At 38.1% G+C, this 26,384-nt stretch overlaps 1 protein-coding gene across 1 annotated transcript in view; it reads left to right on the top strand.

Annotated features, from left to right (window-relative positions):
- Positions 1 to 26,384, top strand: part of gatad2ab (GATA zinc finger domain containing 2Ab) — a 91,610-nt gene that overhangs the window by 45,785 nt on the left and 19,441 nt on the right. The window contains exon 3 of the mRNA XM_061888855.1: positions 21,314 to 21,622. Coding sequence (XP_061744839.1) covers positions 21,314 to 21,622 — 309 coding nt within the window. The remainder of the gene's footprint in view (positions 1 to 21,313; positions 21,623 to 26,384) is intronic.

Raw genomic sequence — 26,384 nt, forward strand, 5'->3', positions numbered from 1 at the left:
GTATTTTTTAAATCTAAAGATATCAGTGTGTGTATAAGTACTTTGAACACATTTAACAGTACTGCTATAATAACTGATCATTTTCGTCACAATAATACATATGCGGTCCTCTCCAAGGTTTCTCATAGTCGTCATTGTCACCGACGTCCCACTGGGTGTGAGTTTTCCTTGCCCTCATGTGGGCTTTACAGAGGATGTCGTTGTGGTTTGTGTTGTGGTTTGGGCAGCCCTTTGAGACACTAGTGATTTAGGGCTATATAAATAATCATTGATTGATTGATTGATTGAAAATGGATATACAGTACAGGCCAAAATTTTCGACACACCTTTTTATTCAATGCGTTTTACAGTTAGACTTAGACTGAGACAAACTTTAATGATCCACAAGGGAAATTGTTCCACACAGTAGCTCAGTTACAATGATGAAAAGTGTAAGGAAGGAAAGTTTTCTTTATTTTCATGACTATTTACATTGTATATTGTCACTGAAGGCATCTAAACTATGAATGAACACATGGAGTTATGTACTTACAAAAAAGGTAAAATAACTGAAAACCTGTTTTTATATTTTAGTTTCTTCAAAATAGCCACCCTTTGCTCTGATCACTGATTTGCACACTCTTGGCATTCTCTCGATGAGCTTCAAGAGGTAGTCACCTGAAATGGTCTTCACATCACAGGTGTGCCTTATCAGGGTTGATTAGTGGAATTTCTTGCTTTATCAATGGGTTTGGGACCATCAGTAGTGCTGTGAATGAGGTGTGGCCAAATTTTTGGCCTGTACTGTATTTGTACATACACTTCTTACCTACAGGTGAGCACAAACTACAGTTAAATCTAAATTCAAAATTGGTATTTGTCTAAATTGGTATCAATTTTTTAAAACATTATTGTACGTCCATAATTCTTAGTCTAATTTTATTAAATATGGACATGTGAACTGAGTAGATATTTTTTTGTGATTGACTAATTTAAGAGTGAGGTCAAGGATTACACAGGTCACACACAGGGAAGTAAAGGTTTTTGCACAACACAGGTGTTTTGGACTGAAAAAAGAAAACTGGTATGGATTTTGTGGAATGTATGTACATATTAGAGCCTGAATACAGGTCTTAGAAGCAAAATGTGAACACTGATATGGTCTTTTTAGGAGTTAGGTGGGTATTGCGTTGCATTGTACAGTGTTGCAGCTATTGCCGTCTGTTTTTGTTACTTGCTTTTACCTTGTACGGGTCATACTGTATTTGTACCACATCATATAGTACGTTTTAGTGGTGTTAAAGGTGATTAAAAAACAATTGTACTGTTGCCTTGCGATTCCACATTACACCTTCACTGTTTGTCGTCGTCTGGCTAGAATCCAAAAAGAAAAGGCCTCCACATCGCTGAATGGAAACCCTTTTTTGGGCACAAGTTTGGGTGGTTGACTTCTCTCCTGTGTCGCCACTATCACCTTTTTTTTTTTCCCCATCCATTACACTGTCCTTAACACCATCGTTTCTGTTTTGTAATTCTCGCTTTCCTCACTCTAGTGCAGTCGACAGGAGCAAGATCACATGTTGTAAAGCTTTTTTGCCATTGTTTTGGGCAGGGGGCAGAGACAGTGCTGCGTTTGGGGGCATTTGTTTGCAATGCTTGTGGAAAATTACCCATGTTTAGAAATGTGCCTGTGTGAATGTCGATCACGATCCGTATTTTCCGGACTATAGAGAGCACTATAAGCGGCAGACATATACGTTGTGAAATAAGTTAGTGTATTTACACAGATAAGCTCCAGGACTCCCCCGCGACCCCGTAAGGGACAAGCGGTAGAAAATGGATGGATGGGACTAATTTTGTAAAGGTTTATTTACATACCTTAATTGTTTCCAGACGGTGTGTCTGTAAAGCGGCAGTAAAACGGATAATCAAACAAAACAAGTCATCGTCATGGACCCACCAGCTGCGAAAGCTAGCTTTCCAATCTGCTAAACAGACTCAATCACTCCACGATGATGTTTTGGTGAATTTACTGAGGAATTTGTGAAACAAACAATACAAAAAGAACGCCATTGTGAGGTAATACTTACACAGACACTCGTAAACATGTTAGCTTGTTAGCTAATGCTACGGATGCTACCTTGATTGCATCATGATAGCACGTATATATGCATAAAACAATCCTACAGACATCACAGTTGGGAAGGTTTTAGTAAGAATGGATAGCTTTAGTTACATTATAAAACTCACAAATGTTGCTTGGAGTGATGAAGAATCCATAGGAGCAATAGCACTGCCACCTATTCGTCAGTCAGCTATACTGTACAAGTAGAAGTTATAAGTTTCATCATTCTGTTTTTTTTCAGTCAATGGGTAAACACTTGAACGGTGTTGCTATTAAAGTATGACTCTAAGGTTAGTAAGGGGAACTGCACTTTTTTATTTTTTGTTTTACCTGTCATTCACAATCCCTATGTAAGACAAGCACACATGTTTTTCATTCGTTATGCATTCTAATTCCTAAGAGTGTAACGGTACGTGTATTTGTATTGAACCGTTTCGGTACAGGGGTGTACTGAACGAGTTTCTAAGCTAAAGTCTTAACAAGCTGCTTTGCTTCTTCTGCCTCTGTCTCAGCACCCAACATTGCCCCACCCACACAACCATCTGATTGATTACATATATAGCGGGAACAGCCAATCAGCAGCATGTATTCAGAGCGCATGTAGTCATATATTGCCTTTTAAAACGATGTTGGATCTATACCTATCTTCTTCAAGGTCCAGTTGCTGAGCACAGATCGTTATACTTGAAATTTAGGAATATGAATCAATTTACCGAACAGTCGTTACACCCCTAGCAGCTACAGTATTGACATACTGAGCTTCTGCATTGCCTATGAGTTTGTGAAAGTAAATTTTAGATTATAAACCATACCGCTCACCTGAAGATTGTGGCCGTAAACCAAGAAGTTGGTCAAGTTTGACATCCCAGATGGTGAGAAAGACACAAAAAGATGCTTGTTTGCGGCACCTTTTTTTTTCTGCTGCTTGAGGAATAAGATACATTTTCATCTAAATGGAAATATAAGAATATCCAATCATGGAACTATATGAACATCCCAGTAAGAGCAGACATTGTACAGTCAATGGTTTTTTTATTATATTCAAAGTTTGTATTTCTTGTTCAGCACTTAGCAAAACTGCTGCATGATACCTAATAGGGCTGCGAATCTTTGGGTGTTCCACGATTCGATTCACTACCGATTCTTGGGGTCGCGATTCGATTATAGATAGATTTTTTTCCGGTTTAACGCGATTCTCGATTCAAAACAATTCTGTATTCATTCAATACATAGGATATTTGCAGGATCTACCCCAGTCTGCTGACATGCTACGGAGTAGTAGATTTAAAAAAAAAAAAAAAAAGCTTTTATAAATGTAAAGGACAATGTTTTATCAACTGATTGCAATAATGTACATTTGTTTTACCTATTAAACAAACCAAAAATATGACTTATTTTGTCTTTGTGAAGACATTGGACACAGTGTGTTGTCAAGCTTATGAGATGCGACGCAAGTGAAACCACTGTGACATTATTGTTCTTTTTTTTAAATTATTTTTTATAAATGATAATGTCAATGAGGGATTTTTAATCACTGCTATGCTGAAATTATAACTAATATTGATACTGTTGTTGATAATATTCATTTTTGTTTCACTTTTGGTTTGTGTTTCCTCAATTGCTCTGTTTATTGCAGTTCTGAGTGTTGCTGGGTCAGGTTTTTTTTTTTTTTAATTGGATTGCTTTGTTATGGTATTGCTGTGTATTGTTTTGTTGAATTGATAAAAAAAATTAAAATAAAAAATCAATTTTTTAAAAATGAAAATCGATTCTGAATTGCACAACGTGCGAATCACGATTCAAATTCGAATTGTTTTTTTTTTACCACACTCCTAATACTTAGTGTTTCATTAAAGCTGGATTTGCTTAGCACTCAGCTTCTAAAACTTGGAGATCATTATCTGTATATTCAGGCTCAAAAATTAAGGTTCAGCACCATCATTTGTCCCAAAGTAGTCTTTGTTGTCTCTAACCCAGTCTGCCATGAATAGTAGTGTTGTGGGTTCTTTTGTGGGTTCTTCCGAGGATGTTGTAGTCGTAATGATTTGTGCAGTCCTTTGAGACATTTGTGATTTGGGGCTATATAAATAAACATTGATTGATTGATTGATTGTTGTTGTTGAAGGGAAAAGTGAACAATGTGATGCGTCTGTGCCGCCGTATGCCTAAAATGTGAAAAATACATAAATGTACTACATTACATTTATACTTAGTGTGTATATAAAACAATGATGGAGGCTTTTGGAGGTTTTTCTATAGCGCTTTCATAGGCGGAATAGAGCGAATCCTCTTAGCTCCATTGTTGGACGACTTTTGATAGTGTATATTTACGAGTTACAATGTAAAAAAAAAAAAAAGAAAAACGTGCTTGTCTTGCATAAGGATTGTGAATGATAGACAATATTCCCCCCTAAGTACAGTTTCCTTTGAAATAGTAAATATTAGGGGTGTAACGGTACGTGTATTTGTAGTGAACCGTTTCGGTACGGGGGTTTCGGTTCTGAGGAGTACCGAACGAGTTTCCACACGGACATATTTGGTAGCGCACCGCAGGTTGTAAAAACAATGCAGAGCGAGGCACACCAACATGGCAGGCTAGCAGCGACCGGGCTAGGACAACATGCAAAAGCCAGAGCTGGAAGACCCTCCTGCCTCGTTAACATCTCCCCTTTGGGAACACTTTGGCTTCGCAGTGCGATACAACAATGGAGGACGGAGGTTTGCCGACATTGTTCAGCAGCAGTTGGGTATGCTTCTGCCAACACGTCAAACATGCTAACCCCTTTGAAGTGGCATCAACCTCGCTTTAAGGAAGAGAAAGAGGAGCGTGGTGCAAACACCGCATTCAAGCAACTTCTCCTCGGCCAGGCAGGCAGGGCTAAAGCAATAACAAATGTTTTTTATAGCAGCACATTTAAGACCATCCATCCATTTCCTACCGCTTGTCCCATTCGGGGTCGCGGGGGGTTGTTGTATTGCATTAAAACTAGATTTTGACCCACTTCTATGGTGGAAGAACAATAATCCCATTTATCCTCTTACCAAGTTAGCCAGACTGGGTGGGAAGAAAAGTTAATCTGAGGCTGAGTTGACTTGAAACTGTTTAATGTTGCACTTTTTATATGTAGAATAAAAGTTTTGTCATTTTATTTCTTCTGAGCAACAACTGGAGGCAGTTTAATGTTGATTAAAAACTTAGAAAAACTTATTGGGGTGTTACCATTTAGTGGAAATATGTACTGTGCAATATACTAATAAAAGTCTAAAACAATCAATCAAAAAAAGCACTTTATATGTAGAAAGGTTTTGTTAAAAAAATATTCTGAGCCTTATCTTATTTAATTTTTTTTATATATGTTGACCACATTAACCCTGGCAATGGACCCTGTGTGTATATGTATGTTATGCTATTGTTTACAAATTTCGTAAATAAATAACCAAAAAATTTATATTTTGTAGTTTTCTTTCTGTACCGGAAATGAACCGAACCGTAACCTCTAAACCGAGGTACATACCGAACCGAAATGTTTGTGTACCGTTATACCCCTAGTAAATATGGGTTATACTTGTATCGCGCTTTTCTACCTTCAAGGTATTCAAAGCGCTTTGACACTAGGGCTGGGCGATGTATCAATATCCGCGATATGTCGCGGGTTTGTCTTTGTGCGATATAAAAAATGACTATATCATGATATTCGAGTATACGTTCTCACGCAGTTGCTTTTAGCTGCGGGCATTACACTAAATGCGTTTCCCACTCCTTCTTGTCTCTCCTTCTCACAGACTATAAGCGCACCTTCTTACACACTTCACATACTGTCACGTCAAACGTCACATACGTATACGTCCTCGCGGAGCATAGAGGTAGCAGACTGGGTAATGTTAGCTGTGATGCTAGCGAAGCTGTGCGAGTGGTATTACGAGAGAAAGAAGGCGCAAATCTGGTAACAAATGAAGGAAGAATTAATTCCCAAGAAAAACAGCAGGGGTCCATCGTCTGGCGGTGGTTCGGCTTCAAGCGGGAATATGTCGAATAGGCAACTTTAATTTCTCAAGTTTGTGCACAAGTGTTGCTACCAAAAGTAGCATTGCTGCCAATATGTAGCATTATTTGAAAAGTCACCTGCTCGAGAATGAATAGTGCTTACTCCGCATATCAACATCTCCATTCGGTGCCACATGCCAACACCATCAAAATGCAGAGGCAAATATTTCCAGAACAACACCGTATGAAAAAAACAGTCAACAACAAAAGGAGATAATGTCCGCAGTAACCTACCACATAGCAAAGGACATACACTTTGATGTCCTATTATGCAGCTTGTTTTTATTTGACACTTATGGAAATATCTTATGTGACATCATGCACAAAATTGCATTTTGTTTGTTTTAAACTATTGTAGCGGCGTTCTGTACAAAAAGTGCACTTTAATTTAGTGTTGTTTTGATATGTCATCTTCGTGACATCATGCACAAAAGTGCACTGATAGTTTGTTTTAAAATGTCTCTGACAATCTTGCACTTTCTGTTTTGGAATGACTGTTTGTGCCACTGCTTAATAACGGTTTATTAAATACAGTTTTGGTCAATTGACTTAGTTTTGAATTCCTTCTCTGCATGAACGTTTAAAATGAGCATATATTAATGCAGTATGATGAAGAATGTTTCAATGTAGACACATAAAATCACCATATTGCTGTGATTATATGCATCAAGTGTTCATTCAAGGCTAAGGCAAAATATTGCGATAATATATCGTGTATCGCGATATGGCCTAAGAATATTGAGATATTAAAAAAAACGCCATATCGCCCAGCCCTATTTGACACTATTTCCACATTTATCCATTCACACACACATTCACACACTGATGGTGGGAGCTGCCATGCAAGGCCCTAACTACGACCCATCAGGGGCAAGGGTGAAGTGTCTTGCCCAAGGACACACTTTTACTGTTACACTGTTGTACTGCATTTGATATATGGCATAAAAAAAATTGGGACATGTCTACGGTTAAGGTGTATATGTAAAAAGTGGATGATGGAGATGTTGCAAGTTTCCTATATGCCAGAGGTTGTGAATGACCTCATATTATACTCTGAGCCTCCAGGGTATGTTTTGAAACCAAGGAACAGGATAGAAAACAACCTCCTGAGAATAACTACTTTACTGATGCAACCAACAACATCCACGTTGTGTGTGCGTGCATGCGCACGCAACTAAATGCATGCAACATTCCGTTTACCCAAGTTGTTGCTTAGCAGCAGGCAGTATACCCAGCGCATTAACTGATAGATCAGGATGGCATCTCCTCTCCCCTGTGGGACCAGCAGAGTGTGTTGACCTGCAGCTGTTCAGTGTGCCAGAGTTCTGACACACTGCATCATCCAAAAGGTTTACGATCATGTTGTACATTGAAACCCCACAGTGTTCTTGTTTTTGTATGTCAAATCATTCAATATATTCTCTGAATGTTGTTGGCACCTTTTTGTTTCCAAGGAAAGGTCAGTAAATGTGTTTCCTTTGTCTAATAGTACAGGAGGACACTCCATGCACCCAACACACACACCAGAAACTGTTATGAAGGATTCGGTTGGAGTAATCGAGTTCAAAAACTAATGTACATGATGGACTAAAACAATCAGAACTTTTAAGTAACCATTTACCGTTTTGTGTCAGAGTTAAAGTACCATTGATAGTTACACACACGCTAGGTGAAGTGAAATTTCCCTCTGCATTTGACCCTTCCCCTTGTTCCACTCCCTGGGAGGTGAGGGGATCAGTGAGCAGCAGCGGTGGCCGTGCTCGGAAATACTTTTGGTGATTTAACCCCTAATTCCAATCCTTGATGCTGAGTGCCAGGCAGGGAGGTAACGGGTTCCATTTTTAAAGTCTTTGCTATGACTTGGCTGGGTTTTGAACTCACTACCTACCGATCTCAGGGCGGACACAATAGTAACCACAAGGCCTCTCAGCAGGCCAAGTGACCGTATTCAAGCCTTCTTTCTTAATAGTTGGCTATATATATATTTTTTCCTCACATTTGGTGTTCATTGATTGGCTCCATGACTTGGCCAAGGTGTATGCCGCCTTCCGTGCAAATGCAGCTGGGATAGGCTCCGGTCACCCCCGAGAGGGACAAGCGGTAGGAAATGGATGGATGTAAGAATGCCTGCAAGTAAGCACATTCAGGCGTTGCCCTGATTACCAAGATATCTGGGGCAAAGGGGGTGTGGTTATGGGGAGAGGTGAGGGTGTGATCACAATGACAAAAGGGACAAGTGATAGAAAATAGATGGATGGATGGAAGATTTTCTTTAAAAAAAATTGCAAAAAACCCCCAAAACAAACATCTAACAACAAATGTGTGTTATTATGGGAGAGGGGTTAGTGCGTCTGCCTCACAATATGAAGGTCCTGGGTTCAATCCTGCGCTTGGGATCTTTCTGTGTGGAGTCTGCATGTTCTCCCCGTGACTGCGTGGGTTCCCTCCGGGTACTCAGGCTTCCTCCCACCTCCAAAGACATGCATCCGGGGATAGGTTGATTGGCAACACCAAATCGGCCCTAGTGTGTGAATGTGAATGTAGGGCGGTATAGCTCAGTTGGTAGAGCGGCCGTTCCAGCAACTTGAGGGTTGCAGGTTCGATTCCCGCTTCCGCCAACCTAGTCACTGCCGTTGTGTCCTTGGGCAAGATACTTTACCCACCTGCTCCCAGTGCCCACACTGGTTTAAATGTAACTTAGATATTGGGTTTCACTATGTAAAGCGCTTTGAGTCACTAGAGAAAATGCGCTATATAAATATCATTCACTTCACAATGTTGTCTGTCCATCTGTGTTGGCCCTGTGACGAGGTAGCAACTTGTCCAGGGTGTACACCACCTTCCGCCCAATTGTAGCTGAAATAGGCTCCAGCACCCCCCGCGGCTCTGAAGGGAATAAGCGGTAGAAAAGGGATGGATGTGTAATTATTAATTAGTCCGAGTCCATGGCTCTCGCCCGTAATAGGGTGGAGATCCATCTACGGGTCGGGGGAGATCCCGGCCCAAGTGGAAAAGTTCAAGTACCTCGGAGTCTTGTTCATGAGTGAGGGAATAGTGGGTCGTGAGATCGACAGGCGAATCGGTGCAGTGTTGCGCACCCTGTATTAGTCTGTCGTTGTAAAAAAGAATCTAAGCCAGAAGGCAAAGCTCTCAATTTACCGGTCGATCTACGTCCCTATCCTCACCTATGGTCATGAGTTTTGGGTTTGGGCCCAAATGAGTTTCCTCCGCCGGGTGGCGGGGCTTTCCAATAAACTCTGTCATTCGGTAAGAGCTCGGAGTAAAGGCGCTACTCCTCCACATCGAGGAGCCGGATGAGGTTGTACGGGCATCTGGTCAGAATAACCTCCAAACGCCTCCCTGGGGAGGTGTTTAGGGCATGTCCAACCGGTAGGAGACCAGGGGGAAGACCCAGCACACAGTGAAGAGACTATGTCTCCCAGCAGCTGGCCTGGGATCCCCCGGGAAGAACTGGACAAAGTAGCCGGTGAGAGGGAAGTCTGGGCCGCTCTGCTTCGGCTGCTGTTCCCACAACTTGACTGAGCGAAAGATAGATGGATGGATTATTAATTAATATTAACATATATTTTTTATACTATATCATTTTGCTCTATTTGGAATTGTTGCTGCTTATTGTACAACATACTTAGTTAAGAAGTGTCGGACTTTTTCTTTATTAAAAACGACTAGCAACAAATCTAGCAACTTTGTATGGTCTTATTATAGAATGTACTCGTGTTTAGGGACTCTACTTCTGTCCCTCGATGTCCAAATCGAGCTGCACCAAACATTAAGTGCTGCTGCGCCGGCTGGACTTTTGCACCTTAAAAGCTGCCACTGTCCTTTTTAATACTTGCACATTTTGAAGATGGCTGTCCGAGGGCATATATCGGATATGTTTAAGTTGCGTCCACATCGCAGACATGCTGACTTATGCTCCAGACAATCGTGTGCGTCTCGTTTACATCATTACAACATTCTGTTTCAGTTGTGCTGTTTTCGGTGATCAAAGTCTTATTGGTAGCCAAATTTTTGGTGCATCATTAGCAAATATTGCGCAAATAATAATAGGCCAGTGGTTTTTCAACTTTTTTCACCAAGTACCACCTCAGAAAGTAGTTGACTCTCCAAGTATTACCAAATTGACCATCATTAAAATACAGTAGAGCAGCAGGCCCAAGTATTTGTTAAAAACAAGGCAGATGTTTTATTTGACAAGTATATTTTTGGCCAGTGTAACGTTACACATAGTTCAAACAGTAACAAAGTGTTTGAATATAGGAAAACTAGTTGAAAAACTTATTCGAGTGTTACCATTTAGTGGTCAATTGTATGGATTATGCACTAAACTGTGCAATCTACTAATAAAAGTTTCAATCAATCAATGAATCAAAAACACTATACTTTAATCAAGTGATTCTTTGGCTTACCACTAGATAGATGCGTACCCCTAGTGGTACATGTACCAGTTTGAGAATTTCTAATAAGCTATATATATATTTGTGTGTATGTGTGTTAAAATACAGTAGCGCAGTAGGCCTAAGTACTTATGAAATTCAAGGCAGAGGTTGTGTGTGTGTGTGTGTGTGTGTGTGCGCGTGTGTGTGAGTGTGAGTGTGCGTGTGTGTGTCCCTCTCGACTGAATTCGTCTTGAACGCCAAGGGTTAAGTGAGGTATATTTAATGTTTTGCCTCTGTAACATTACACACAGTTGAAATATAGGAAAATTAAATACTATTTTCATTAAGTGATTCTTTAGCATACCACTAGTGGTACACGTACCACAGTTTGAGACTCGCTCTAATAGGCTATAAATATATTTATATATTTGTATATGTATTTAAATGTGTATGATTGTGTATGTACATGTGTATATACGTGTGTGTGTCTATACTGTATATATATTATGTATATATACATAAAGTGTGTGTGTGTATATATATATATATGTATGTATATTGTGTATGTCTACATATAATGTGTATTTTATATATATATATATATATATATATATATATATATATATGTGTGTGGGTATGTGTGTGTGTGTGTATATATATATATATATATATATATATATATTACATATGGGTTGCATGTATGTGTGTATATATATTATATATACACACAATATATATACTGTATATACATACATATATAATATATATATACATACACATATATATACACAATACATATACACATGCAGTATATATATATATATGTGTGTGTGTGTGTATATGTACACACACGAGTGTGTGTGTGTGTGTGTGTGTTTGTGTGTGTGTGTGTGTGTATATACAGTCGGGTAAAAAAGTATTTAGTCAGCCACCGATTGTGCAAGTTCTCCCACTTAAAATGATGACGGGTCTGTAATTTTCATCATAGATACACTTCAACTGTGAGAGACAATTATTTTCCTGGTGTCTTTCAACAGCTCTTTGGTCTTGGCCATAGTGGAGTTTGGAGTCTGACAGTTTGAGGCTGTGGACAGGTGTCTTTTATACAGATAACGAGTTCAAACAAGTACCATTAATACAGGTAATGAGTGGAGGACATAAGAGCTTCTTAAAGAAGAACTTAACAATCTGTGAGAGCAAGGATTTTCCTTGTTTGAATTGACCAAATACTTATTTTCCACCATAATTTACAAATAAATTCTTTAAAATTCTTACAATGTGAATTCCTGGATGTTTTTTTTCACTTTCTGTCCCTCACAGTTGAAGTGTTCCTATGATGAAAATTACAGACCTCTGTCCTCATTTTAAATGGGAGAACTTGCACAATCGGTGGCTGACTAAATACTTTTTTGCCCCAATGTATATATTTATACTTACACACACACACACACACACACACCACACACACACACACACACACACACACACACACACATATATATATATATATATATATATATATGTGTGTGTGTGTGTGTGTGTGTGTGTGTGTGTGTGTGTGTGTATACACGTGTATGCGTATGTGTCTATATGTTTGTGTTTTTGTATACGCTTGTGTATGTTTATATACCCGTGTGTATGATTTTGTACGTGCGCGTGTGTGTATATATGTTTATATCCGCGTGTGTGTGTATATGTTTATATACGCGTGTATGTATCCATCCATCCATCAATATATCTTCTTCCGATGATCCAAAGTCGGGTAATGGGGACAGCAGCGTAGGCAGAGAAGGCAAGACTTCCCTCTCCTTAGCTACTTCGTCCAGCTCTTCCCGGGGCAGTTGGAAGACATAGTCTCTCCAACGTGTCGTGGGTCTTCCCCGTGGTCTGTTCGTTGTTGGATGTGCCCTTTTGACTTGATGTTCATTGTTGCCATGATCGCGAAAACCATTTGTGCCTGATAGGCGATTGACCGAGAATAAAGAAGTGTTGTGTTTCTAGTGAAGCACGGAGATGAAAGTGTTTGCACGGGAGGAAATACCTGTGGAATTTGGCTGTTGGTATAAGATTGGCAATAAAATGTATACATAGCGTCTGAAGGCTACAATACATTGTTTTTAAAATTTTATTTTAAACACAAAAAACACTTTTTTTTAAGAAGTGGCGGCTTCAATTTTGCCCTGGCGCTGTGCTATGCTCCATTGCATTTGGGAAACCCTGACATTACTTTGAGAGTAATATCACAAATGTTGCTATTTGGCATGATATACCTATTTTTTTTAGCCTAAAACAAAATGCATCAACAACACATTAATGTCCTTTTTAGTAGGCATGTTTAGGAATGTTGTTTGAAATCAACACACGTCTCCTACCTTATTGGGGACATTTTTCTGATCTCCACCCTCACTCCTGTACATCTCCGGATTAGCAACACTTGTTTGGACCGTTTTTTATGGAAGCGGTTAGCTGTCTGCAACGGCAACTTAGGAAAGGGTCACTCAAAGCTGTGATGATGTCACATCTGAGATAGACAGCCATCGTCAGGTTTTGATGACAGAATGATGGTTTTGTCACTTGGTTTTAAATCAAAATAGTCTGCAAAGGGTTCATTTAAAATTTTTGTTTTCTATGACATTGAGAAAGCTACATTGGAGTGTGCTGGCTGTTAACTCTAACAAAGCTTGAGACATCCCTTTTTTTATGTGAGTACATGTCATAATAGCCAGATATTGTATTGAGGGTCTAAAAGGCAAAATGTGTTTTACACAAAGCTCACAATGTCTTGCATTGCAAATCTACATTGAAATCAGTAAATGTTAATAGGTATTTCATGGTGTTATATTTGTGTCCCAATGTTGAGGTTGCAAAGGCAGATTTTGAGGACAGAAAAATACGTTTTGCAAAAAACAAGCACATTTTTTTTTAGCAAATATAAATGTATTTTGTGCACAATAAAAGTTTGTTTGCTATTATCCATATTAAGGCTCAATAAATACTGCTGTCTGCAGTCAGATGGATGTCCTCTCTTCCCCCTCTCTCAACCTCACCCTACAACGCATTCTACTTTTTTTCCCCCTTTTTTTTTTTTTACACTTGCTCAGATTAATTATTATATGTTGATTCCTTGATTAGTTTGTTTTTAGATAAAATGTAATTTATAACACAACAATCAGCATTGCAAACTCACTTGATGAGGTAGTTTGACATTTGTGTACCGGTACCCTCAGAATGGAGACAGTGATGTTCCAAACAGAAAAGGTTTCATATTAGAGCTGGGCGATATGGCCTTTTTTTAATATCTCGATATTTTTTAGGCCATATTGCGATACACGATATATATCTCGATATTTTGCCTTTGCCTTGAATTAAAACTTGATACATATAATCACAGCAGTATGATGATTCTATGTGTCTACATTAGGGATGTCCCGATCCAGGTTTTTGCACTTCCGATCCGATACCGAAAATGATTTTGCACCTTCGATCCGATACCGATACTGGCCTATCCGAGCATGTATTAAAGTTCAAAGTTATTTAGCCTACTTAGTTGCCAGATTCATGTTGAAAAGGGTTTTAGTACTCTTGATAACAACTAGCCAGCTGAATTAGGGTAGTTTGAATAATACACAATGGTTGGTATTCAAGGATAAACACAAAATAGAAAAAAATTATATAATGGGGAGATTCTTTCTAACAAAGACGAGCACTTCAAGATGCTCAGGTGTCAGCCTGCTCCTGTGTTCATCATTGATGAGTGCTAAAAAGCCTCTCACTCTCAAGAGTCAATAAAATGTCATACCACTTTACCACCACGCTTGACTTTATTGTGGCATGTTTTGCACTCCACCCTTTTCATCTTTTTCGTTTCGTAGGGTAAAATAATCCCACACAGCTGACATTTTTACCATAACTTTTAATTCACACTGCCGTCTTAACGGTTAGAACACAGACCTGTGAATGTATTGAAGGTTTGCTAGAAAATGCGGAACAGAGCGTAGGGAGCAGCAGAGCAGTGGAATGTATTATTTAAATCGGTGCGTTGGAAAACACGGACCAGATCTATTTTTTAAAAACTGGATCTGGATCAGAATTTTTCCCATGCCTTGCCGATACGCATTTTTTGGCAAATATCGGCGGCCGATCCGATCCAAATATCGGATCGGGACAACCCTAGTCTACATTAAAACATTCTTCTTCATACTGCATTAATATGTGCTCATTTTAAACTTTCATGCAGAGAGGGAAATCACAACTAAGTCAATTTACCAAAACTGTATTTATTAAACAGTTATGAAGCAGTGGCACAAATGTTCATGTCATTTCCAAAACAGAAAGTGCAAGATTGTCAGAGACATTTTAACTGTCAAGTAAAAATGAGCTGCATAATAGGAAATCAAATGGTGTTCGTCCTTCGCTATGTGTTAGGTTACTACGGACGTTATTAAATTCTGTTGTTGACTATTTTTTTTCATATGATTTTGATCTGGAAATATTTGCGTCGGCATTTTGATGGTGTGGGCTTGTGGCACCGAACAGAGATGTTGACATGTGGAGTAGCACTCTTCATTCTTTTGCAGGTGACTTTTAATGCTACTTCTTGTAGCAACTCTCTAGCACCAAACTTGACAAATTACGGTTGTCTGTTCAACATATTCTCACTTGAAGCCAAACCACCGCTAGACGATGGAACCCTGCTGTTTTTCTTGGGAATTAATTCTTCCTTCATTCACACCTTCTCTCTCTCGTATTACCACTCGCACGGCTCTACTAGCATCACAGCTAACGTTACCAATGCCGCTACCTCTCTGCTCCGCGAGGGCGTATACGTATGTGACATATGACGTGACATTATGTGACGTATGTAAGAAAGTGTGCTTGCTGTCTGCGAAAAGGAGAGACAGGAAGCAGCGAGAAGAGCCTGTAGTATAATGCCCGCAGCTAAAGCAACTGCGTGAGAACGTATACTCGAATATCACGATATAGTAATTTTCTATATCGCACAGAGACAAACCCGCGATATACTGTGTATATCGATATATCGCCCAGCCCTACTTCATAGTCTTTCTTGTTGGAATTCATACAATAACACCACAAAGCACTTACTACTCAGTTATTATTTTAAACACACAAAATGGTCCTATGTGTGTGAAACAATTTCCCTTGTGATTCACTAAAGTTTGTCTAAGTGTAAGTCATTAGACTTTGTCTAAGTCTAATGTCGTCTGTCTGGGTTGGCCTTGCAGTGAGGTGGCGACTTGACCAGGGTGTATGTACCCTGCTTTACGCCCGACTGCCGCTGAGATAGGCTCCAGCCCCCCCTTGCCTCAAAGGGACAAGCGGTTAAAAATGGATGGATGGGTGTTTTAAAATAAGTGTTTCCTGCAAAAGACTAGAGTATTATTTTTAATTTATTCTAAATATGGCTTTACAATGTAGCGTTATTTATATTAAAAAAAAAAAAAAAAAAAATCCTGTTGAAAATGTTTCTATTTTCAACTGTACTTGTAAATAGTAAGTGGAATTCCATTTGAAATAACTGAATATGTTCCTATATTTTAGAATAGTTTCAGTTAAGGCAAGAAATGACTCACAACAGCAATAGTCTCAGCACTTTTAGATACACAGGTAAAAAAGCACAGATGTCGTTTGACAATCTGATTGCCGAGTTCTCGTATTTTAACTCATTTTTACAACTACTGTTCAGTACAGTTCGGTTTCAGTTGTTTTCGAACATGCATACGATACAATGTAATTCATCTCACTTTTCCAGTTGTTTCATTAGAGCACGTCCGAAAAAGAAGCCGAAAGAAGCAAAGCTTACTTAATCCTACCCCTTTTCATATAATAGCAATTTTATCCAATTTCCTTGTTCTCTGTAACAAAACAGTGAACAAATAAATAATATATAAATAAGCATGTGGAAATGGATGGATGGGATAGTATACCACTAGTCAGCAAACAAATATTAAATACATAAATGTTTCTCTCAATAAAAAAATAATTAAAAAAAGGGTTCACGATGTTCATCATAATTCTTGTACTGTGTACTTTGTGAACTTCTAGTTTGAGCAGTCTCTTAAACTGAATCATATTGGTGCTTTGTTTGATTTCTTTGCTTGAATTCCATGATTTAATTCATACATATACCCTGAAAGTTTTAAGTCACCCCAGCTTTACATTTACATCAATAAATAAAGCTGTATTTACATTTTAAAGTCTGCTTTTTCCGCTCCATATAGCGCCGCCATGTTAAATAGTTTTTCAGAGCGATCTCAATGGAGACCAATCAGCTAATCAGAACATACATTTGTCCAGTTCTTTGATTGGTTGCCTTTTTGACACACATATAAGGTGTGTGTCTAAACTTTAGTGAGCACAGAGCTGAAATCAGAGCGAGTGTAGGAAAAAAAGTTGAATGTGCAGAAGGGTGAGGTTGAGAGCGTGCATTAGTTGGATTGCAGACAGCGGTAATTATTGAGCGTTAATGTGATGATAGGAAACAAGCAAACACTTTTATTGTGCACAAAATACAGTTATATTCGCTCAAAAAAACTCATTTTCAAAATATAATGTCTGTGCTTGTAAAAACATATTATTCTGTGTTCAAAATCTGCCTTTGCGACCTCAACATTTAAACACAAATATAACCACATCCTCTGGTTTTTAAATGGGGTGCTCGTGGGGTTCTGAAAGACACACCAAAAAAAAAATAAAAAAAATTTAAATCAGTAATATTTTATTTCATATCGCGGTCGCAATGTCAATTGCTCAAAAAGTACTTGGATTCACTCTGGAATCATTTATCGTTAAATCATTCTTTTTTTAAATAACTAAACTGCTTTGCCTGTTTTGTGTTACTTCACAGATAGTATTTTAGTTTTAGTATTTCATCTTTAATGACTAAGCTCTTATTGTTTTGAATATTGGTTTGTGCTGTAGCACTTCAAAATGCATTTTTATTGAAAAGTGCGTAACAAATAAAATCTATTATTATCATTTATTATTTCTGATGGACCTACTCTGTTTGTAAATACACATCTCTGTCTCGTTTTCTCTTGAGTATAGAACGGCCTCTCTGTCCTAAGCTTATTGGTTCAAAGTGCACATTTGAATAGCTTAATTACTCAGGCAGCAATGTCTATATATAGGTTTGGATTGGAAGAGTGGAGTTGATCAAAGTGCAGTTACAGTTTTACAATAATTTTGATTAAAGCGGTAATACTAACTAACTAACCATCAGAGGGTTTACGCCCGTTTTCATTAAATACGTTTATCGTTACACGGTGGCAGAGGGGTTAGTGCGTCTGCCTCACAATACGAAGTTCCTGCAGTCCTGGGTTCAAATCCAGGCTCGGGATCTTTCTGTGTGGAGTTTGCATGTTCTCCCCGTGAATGCGTGGGTTCCCTCCGGGTACTCCGGCTTCCTCCCACTTCCAAAGACATGCACCTGGGGATAGGTTGATTGGCAACACTAAATTGGCCCTAGTGTGCGAATGTGAGTGTGAATGTTGTCTGTCTATCTGTGTTGGCCCTGCGATGAGGTGGCGACTTGTCCAGGGTGTACCCTGCCTTCCGCCCGATTGTAGCTGAGATAGGCGCCAGCGCCCCCCGCGACCCCGAAAGGGAATAAGCGGTAGAAAATGGATGGATGGATGGATGGACGTTTATCGTTACATCCCTAATCTACAGTGGATAAAATTATAAGTTGATTCCAACTGATGTTGTAACTTTACCACTTCACAAAGATATCAACCGTACAGAAGTTTTAGATTAGGTTTGATGTAAATGAGCGAGACGTGGTGTTAAGAAGAAACAACAACCATCACCATGAACTCATCATTATATATTTTTTTCTTTAAAATAAATTAAATTAAAATACATAGATTTTTATTTTATAGTTAATTGATTAGGAATCGTCCGTCCATCCATTTTTTCCCGCTTACTCCCTTTGGCGTGGCGGTGGCCGCGGGCGCCTATCACAGCTACAATCGGATGGAAGGCGGTGTACACCCTGGACGAGTCGCTACCTCATCACAGGGCCAACACAGATAGATAGACAACATTCACACACTAGGGCCAATTTTGTGTTGCCAATCAACCTATCCCCAGGTGCATGTCTCTGGAAGTGGGAGGAAGCCGGAGTACCCGGAGGGAACCCACGCAGTCACGGGAAGGGCATGCAAACTCCACACATAAAGATCCCGAGCCCGGGATTGAACCCAGGACTACTCAGGACCTTTGTATTGTGAGGCAGACACACTAACCCCTCTTCCACTGTGCTGCCCCGATTAGGAATCGTGATTCATTAAATGTTTTTTAGCACCCCGAAAATAAATACATTGAGAAAGCTGTGTGTGTGTGTGTGTGTGTGTGTGTGTGTGTGTGTGTGTGTGTGTGTGTGTGTGTGTGTGTGTGTGTGTGTGTGTGTGTGTGTGTGTATATATATATAATATTAGGGCTGCGCATCTTTGGGTGTCCCACGATTCGATTCAAAATCGATTCTTGGGGTCACGAATCGATAATGTATCGATTTTTTTCGATTCTCGATTCAAAAACTAGATCCTTACGATTCTGTATTCATTCAATACATAGGATTTCAGCAGGATCTACCCTAGTCTGCTGACATACAAGCAGAGTAGTAGATTTAAAAAAAAAAAGCTTTTATAATTGTAAAGGACAATGTTTTATCAACTGATTGCAATAATGTAAATTTGTTTTAACTATTAAACGAAACCAAAAATCTGACTTATTTTATCTTTGTGAAAATATTGGACACAGTGTGTTGTCAAGCTTATGAGATGCGATGCAAGTGTAAGCCACTGTGACACTATCGTTCTTTTTTACATTTTTTACAAAACATCTAATGATAATGTCTGAGGGACTTTTAATCACTGCTATGCAGAAATTATAACTAATATTGATACTGTTGATGATAATATTCATCTTTGTTTCACTACTTTTGGTTTGTTCTGTGTCGTGTTTGTGTCTTCTCAATTGCTCTGTTTATTGCAGTTCTGAATGTATTGCTGGGTCAGGTTTGGTTTTGGAATTGGATTGCATTGTTATGGTATTGCTGTGTAGCAGTTTGTTGGATTGATTAAAAATAAATAAATAAATAAAAATCGATTTAAAAAAAAAAAAGAGAATCGATTCTGAATCGCACAACGTATTCGAATCGATTTTTTCACACACCCCTAATATATATATATATATATATATATATATATATATATATATATATATATATATATATATATATATATATATATATATATATATATATATATATTAGGAATCTTTGGGTGTCCCACGATTCGATTCAATATCGATACTTGGGGTCGCGATTAGATTATAAATCGATTTTTTTCGATTCAACACGATTTTCGATTCAAAAACTATTTTTTCCGATTCAAAACATTTCTGTATTCATTCAATACATAGGATTTCAGCAGGATCTATCCCAGTCTGCTGACATGCTAGCCGAGTAGTACATTTAAAAAAAAAGAAAAGCTTTTAGAATTGTAAAGGACAATGTTTTAGAAACTGATTGCAATAATGTAAATTGGTTTTAACTATTAAACGAACCAAAAAAAAAAAAAAAAATATATATATATATATATATATATATATATATATATATATATATATATATATATATATATATATATATATATATATATATATATAAAACGTTAGGTCAGGAAAAACACAGAGGCTATTTCCCTACAAGCCGGTTTTGCATGTTTCCCTGCTTTACTGTTTGCCTGTTTTTTTTATTATCAATTATTGCTTTGGGCCGCTGTTATGTTTTCTATAGATTTTTTTTGTTTTGTTTATATTTGCCGGGTCAAATTTCCGTCCCCTGCAGATGTACAGGTTTTTTTTTGTTTTGTATTTTTACCAAAAATAATATTCTCTTGTTAAAAGTACTTGGCTTTGGAAGAAAGTTTGAGAACCAATGGGCTACTTTAGCCACATGATTTTAACCTGCTTGTATTATACACACATTACAGTGCAAATATTACAATCATATTCAGTTATCCGCTCAAAACATTATTATCCAAGGTTGTCCGCATGTTATTTTTTTGACAACAAAGTAACCGGTTGTTTTCCTGGTCCTTCAGCATGTAGTATTTTGAAGGACATTTCTTGTGGCAAATGGAGAAACTTGTCATAAATTGTAAAGAGATTCGTCCAGAAAACCACTATATAAATCCAATACATTTTGTATTAAAAATATTGCCTTATAAAACATGTTTTCAAGTCAAGATTGACAAAACTGGAGAGACACAGGCTTTTGTTAATTAAGTGTTAAGTATTTTAATTTCGATTATGATCGCATATTAACGTTACTTGATTCCTGTGGAATGTGTTGATCACCCGCCCCCACTTTTTTGAGCTCATGGATTGAAAAACATTGATGCGGCGATGATGTCACTGCATCAATGTAACATCAGAGTGTACGAAGCGTCCAATCGGATTGCTCTGATGTCGTCTTATAATCCTCACAGCCCCTCGGGGTCATATTTTTCATTGTATTAGCAGCTTGCTATGATATGCTTTGATGCCGTGGCCAATGTTGGCATTTGTGCTTGGCGGCGGCATTTTAGACATAATTATTGAAGGAGTAGCACTTTCAAAGTCAAAATATTGAGGTTGTGTTTTCGTCTGATGATTATTCTGCTATTGTCTGCTTTTACACTTGCTACTTACAGTAATTAAACGTTTAGGCTCATCATTTTGATGTGTTTCCCATCCTTCCAGGTTGAGAGCAGCCATGTCAGAGGAGGCAGCGCGTCAGACGCGCAGCCAGAAGAGGGCCATGGAGAAGGATGGCGCTGGCCTTACCGGGTCCCCGGGAGACATCGATGTGAAACGGGTCAAGCTGGAGAAAGGGGACGCTGCTGGAAGCCCCCTGGACCTGGTTGGGTCTGAAATGGAGGGTGTCAAGCTGAAGAGTGAGCATTCTGCTAAACTGACATCCAGCATCCTTAAAACTGGGGAGGTGAAGGCTACTATCAAGGTGGAGGTGCAGACAGGAGACGAGCCTGTTGATATGAGCACATCTAAAAGGTAAGAAAAGGATACAATGTGTATCAGATTTATATTTGTAACTTCTGCCCAAGACATATAAACGTAGTGACATGAAGCTGGCGGACATTTATCAATTCTGATTTTTTTTTCCCCCAAATGTAATGTAAACGAGAACAGTACAATTCAGATTTATTCAAATATGACCCAGGCCTTTTTCGTATGTGGATATCTGATGTGACTTCAGTCTGAACATTCATGCATACATACAGTACAGGCCAAAAGTTTGGACACACCTTCTCATTCAAAGTGTTTTCTTTATAAAGGAAACACATTGAACTTTGGCTCACTATTGTGTTAGATGCACTATGGACTGGACTTTCACAATATTATGCTAGACCCCCTCTGCGGTCCTCTCCAAGGTTTCTCATTGTCTATCTCAATGACATCCCACCGAGATGTGAGTTATTCCTTGCCCTTATGTGGGTTCTGAACCGAGGATGTCGTTGTGGCTTGTGCAACCCTTTGAGACACTTATGGTGTAGGGCTATATAAATAAACATTGATTGATTGATTATTTTCATGACTATTTACATTGTAGATTGTCACTGAAGGCATCAAAACTATGAATGAACACATGTGGAGTTATGTACTTAACAAAACAAGGTGAAAGAACTGAAAACATGTTTTATATTGTAGTTTCTTCAAAATAGCCACCCTTTGCTCTGATTACTGTTCTGCACACTCTTGGCATTCTCTGGATGAGCTTCAAGAAGTGAAACCCTGAAATGGGTTAGTGCGTCTGCCTCACAATACGAAGGTCCTGCACTCAGGATCTTTCTGTGTGGAGTTTACATGTTCTCCCCGCGACTGCGTGGGTTCCCTCCTGGTACTCCGGCTTCCTCCCACCTCCAAAGACATGCACCTGGGGATAGGTTGATTGGCAACACTAAATTTGCCCTAGTGTGTCAATGTGAGTGTGAATGTTGTCTGTCTATCTGTGTTGGCCCTGTGATGAGGTGGTGACTTGTCCAGGGTGTACCCCGCCTACCGCCCGAATGCAGCTGAGATAGGCTCCAGCACCCCCCGCGACTCCATAAGGGACACGTGGTAGGAAATGGATGGATGGAGGTGTCATAGTTTTGATGTTTTAATTCACAATCTACAACAGGGGTCGGTAATATTTTTGACTGGGGGAGCCATAAAAGCCAAATATTTAAAAATGTATTTCCGTGAGAGCCATATAATATTTTTTAACATTGAATACAACTAAATGCGTGCATTTTTTAAATAAGACTAACATTTTTAGAATATAATAAGTCTCTTATTCTTTTTAATAACATTATTATTCTGACGCTAACCAATAATAAATAAAATACTTATGACCATTATTGCAGCTTTTTGAACAGGTGCGGTAGAAACGGATGGATGGATCAAAATGCATGAGAATGTTTTATATTTTAACGTTATTTTTAACACGGTGATTACCAGTAGAAGTATTCATTACTTATCCTGTTAAGCAATGTCAGCTAAGATTTAAATGAGAGCCAGATGCAGTCATCAAAAGTGCCACAGATCCCCTACCCCTGATCTACAAGGTAAATAGTCATGGAAATAAAGAAAACCCTTTGAAATGAGAAGGTGTGTCCAAACATTTGGCCTGTACTGTACATCCTCAGTTTTATCATTTGTCAATTAGGCCATGTCCAGAGGAACATACATAGTTTCAAAAGCACACATTTCTTCTCCACAGACCTCAATACAATCAATATCCACTAAACACCACTGGTGTGGGACCAGAACAATCATCCATCCATCCATTTTCTACTGCTTATTCCCTTTGGGGTCGCGGGGTGCCTATCTCAGCTACAATCGGTGTCCAAATGAAAACACACTCAGGCTGTCATGTGCATTTAAAATTTAAAGTACCAATGATTGTCACACACACACAGTCGGTGTCGCGAAAATATTTTCTGCATTTGACCCATCACCCTTGATCACCCCCCGGCAGGTGAGGGGAGCAGTGGGCAGCAGCGGTAGCCGCGCCCGGGAATAATTTTTGGTGATTTAACCCCCAATTCCAACCCTTGATGCTGATTGTCAAGCAGGGAGGTAATGGGTCCCATTTTTATAGTCTTTGGTATGACTCGGCCGGGGTTTGAACTCACAAACTACCGATCTCAGAGTGGACACTCCAACCACTAGGCCACTGAGTTGGTGGATTTGTCCAATCAGGAGCCCAAAAAAGAAGCCACAATTGACTCTCCTCTGTTAATGTGTTCACACACACACACAGTTAATGTGTTCACACACACACACACATATGTGTGTGTGTGTGTATATATGTGTGTGTGTGTGTATATATATATATATATATGTATATATATGTGTGTATATATATATATATGTATATATATATGTATATATATGTATATATACATGTATATCTGTATATGTATATATATCTATATATGTATAATATATACATGTGTATATATATATATATATATATGTATATATGTGTATATATACATGTATATCTGTATATGTATATATATATGTGTGTATATATGTGTATATGTATATGTGTATATATACATGTATATCTGTATATGTATACATATATATATGTATATATAAATACATGTATATCTGTATATGTATATATATGCATATGTATATATATATGTATATGTATATATATATATGTGTGTATATATGTATGTATATATATGTATACGTATATGTATATATGTGTATATACATGTATGTATATATATGTATGTATGTGTATATATATGTATGTATGTATGTATATATATGTGTATATATGTGTATATATATATATATGTATATGTATATATGTGTGTATATATATATATATATATATATATATATATATATATATATATATATATATATATATTATCGGCCAATAAATGCTTTAAAATGTAATATCGGAAATTATTGGTATTCGTTTCAAAGTTATCGTATCGGTTTCAAAAAGTACAGAGCCAATAAACCTTAAAGGCACTGCCTTTGCGTGCCGGCCCAGTCATATGATATATGTGGCTTTTACCCATTCACAAGTGAATGCAATGCATACTTGGTCAACAGCCATACAGGTCACACTGAGGGTGGCCGTGTAAACAACTTTAACACTTACAAATATGTGCCACTCTGTGAACCCACACCAAAAAAGAATGACAAACACATTTCGTGAGAACATCTGCACCGTAACACAGCATAAACACAACAGAACAAATACCCAGAAACCCTTGCAGCACTAATTATTCCGGGACGCGCATCTCCCGAATTCAGAGGTCTCAAGGTTGGCAAGTATGCTCTGGTATACTCTGGACTGAAGCTGTGTGCCTTCATTGTTTTTGTAGCTGTTGTTTAAAAAAAAAAGAAAAAAAAAAGCACTTCGTGAAAGTCAAAAATAGTATTTCCCATAGTTGTAATGGGAATCAGGATTATCTCAGGGATAGCATGTCCCAAATTCCAAGCTGTTTTGAAGCATGTTAAAAAAAATTATGCAAATTGTGACTTCAATAATAAATATGGCAGTGCCATGTTGGCACTTTTTTCCATAACTTGAGTTGATTTATTTTGGAAAACCTTGTTAAATTGTTTAATGCAAACCGCGGGGCATCACACAAAAATTAGGCAGAATAATGTGTTAATTCAATGACTGTATATATCGCCCGATTGTAGCTGAGATAGGCACCAGCGCCCCCCGAGACCCCAAAGGGAATAAGCGGTAAAAAATGGATGGATGGATGGATGTATATCGGTATCGTTAATTAAGAGTTGGATAATGTCGGATATCGGCAAAAAAGCCATTATCTGACATCTCTCATATATATGAATATATGAATACATTAGATGATGTTTACATCATCTTTAAAGTCAGGCAACATTAACACGGAGCCTAGGAATCATCATGAATTATTGTTTTTAATCGCTCGTGTGGTATTAACACGCAAGCCCGCACGTCCGCCACTCACCAAAATGAAACCAACGCTCATTAGTAAATAACCTTATGTTCTGTTTTTAATAAATAAAGTTTAAAACATGAGCGAATGTCCTACATTTCTTATGACACAACGCTTAGTTTTACCTGTCCACTCTCTGTTTTCAAGGACAAAAACTTGCGTTTGTGTGTGAACAGGGAGGCCAAAATGCATGAAGAAATATTCGTCCCGCCTATATATCAGTGCAAAGTTTTCCAACCAATCTTGCTCAACTTCAAAAACATGCTTGAGTCCTTTTTAAAACGATTCTTTCTAGGGCTGGGCGATATGGCCTTTTTTTAATATCTTGATATTTAATCACGATACACGATACATATCTCAATATTTTGCCTTAGCCTTGACTTAACACTTGATGCATATAATCACATCAGTATGATGATTCTATGTGTCTACATTAAAACATTCTTGTTCATACTGCATTAATACTTGCTAATTTTTAACTTTCATGCAGAAAAGGAAATCACAACTAAGTCAATTGACCAAAACTGTATTTATTAAACAGTTATTAAGCAGTGGCACAAACATTCATGAAATTTTCAAAACTGAAAGTGCAAGATTGTCAGAGACATTTTAAAACAAGCTATTAGTGCACGTTTGTGCATGATGTCACTAAGATGACATCAAAACAACACTAAATTAAAGTGCACTTTTTGTACAGAACTCAGCTACAATAGTTTAAAACAAATAAAGTGCACTTTTGTGCATGATATCACACAAGATATTTCAATAAGTTTCAAATAAAAATGAGCTGCATAATAGGAAATCAA

This window comes from Nerophis ophidion, linkage group LG26 (assembly GCF_033978795.1).
Source record: "Nerophis ophidion isolate RoL-2023_Sa linkage group LG26, RoL_Noph_v1.0, whole genome shotgun sequence".
Classification (NCBI taxonomy): domain Eukaryota; kingdom Metazoa; phylum Chordata; class Actinopteri; order Syngnathiformes; family Syngnathidae; genus Nerophis; species Nerophis ophidion.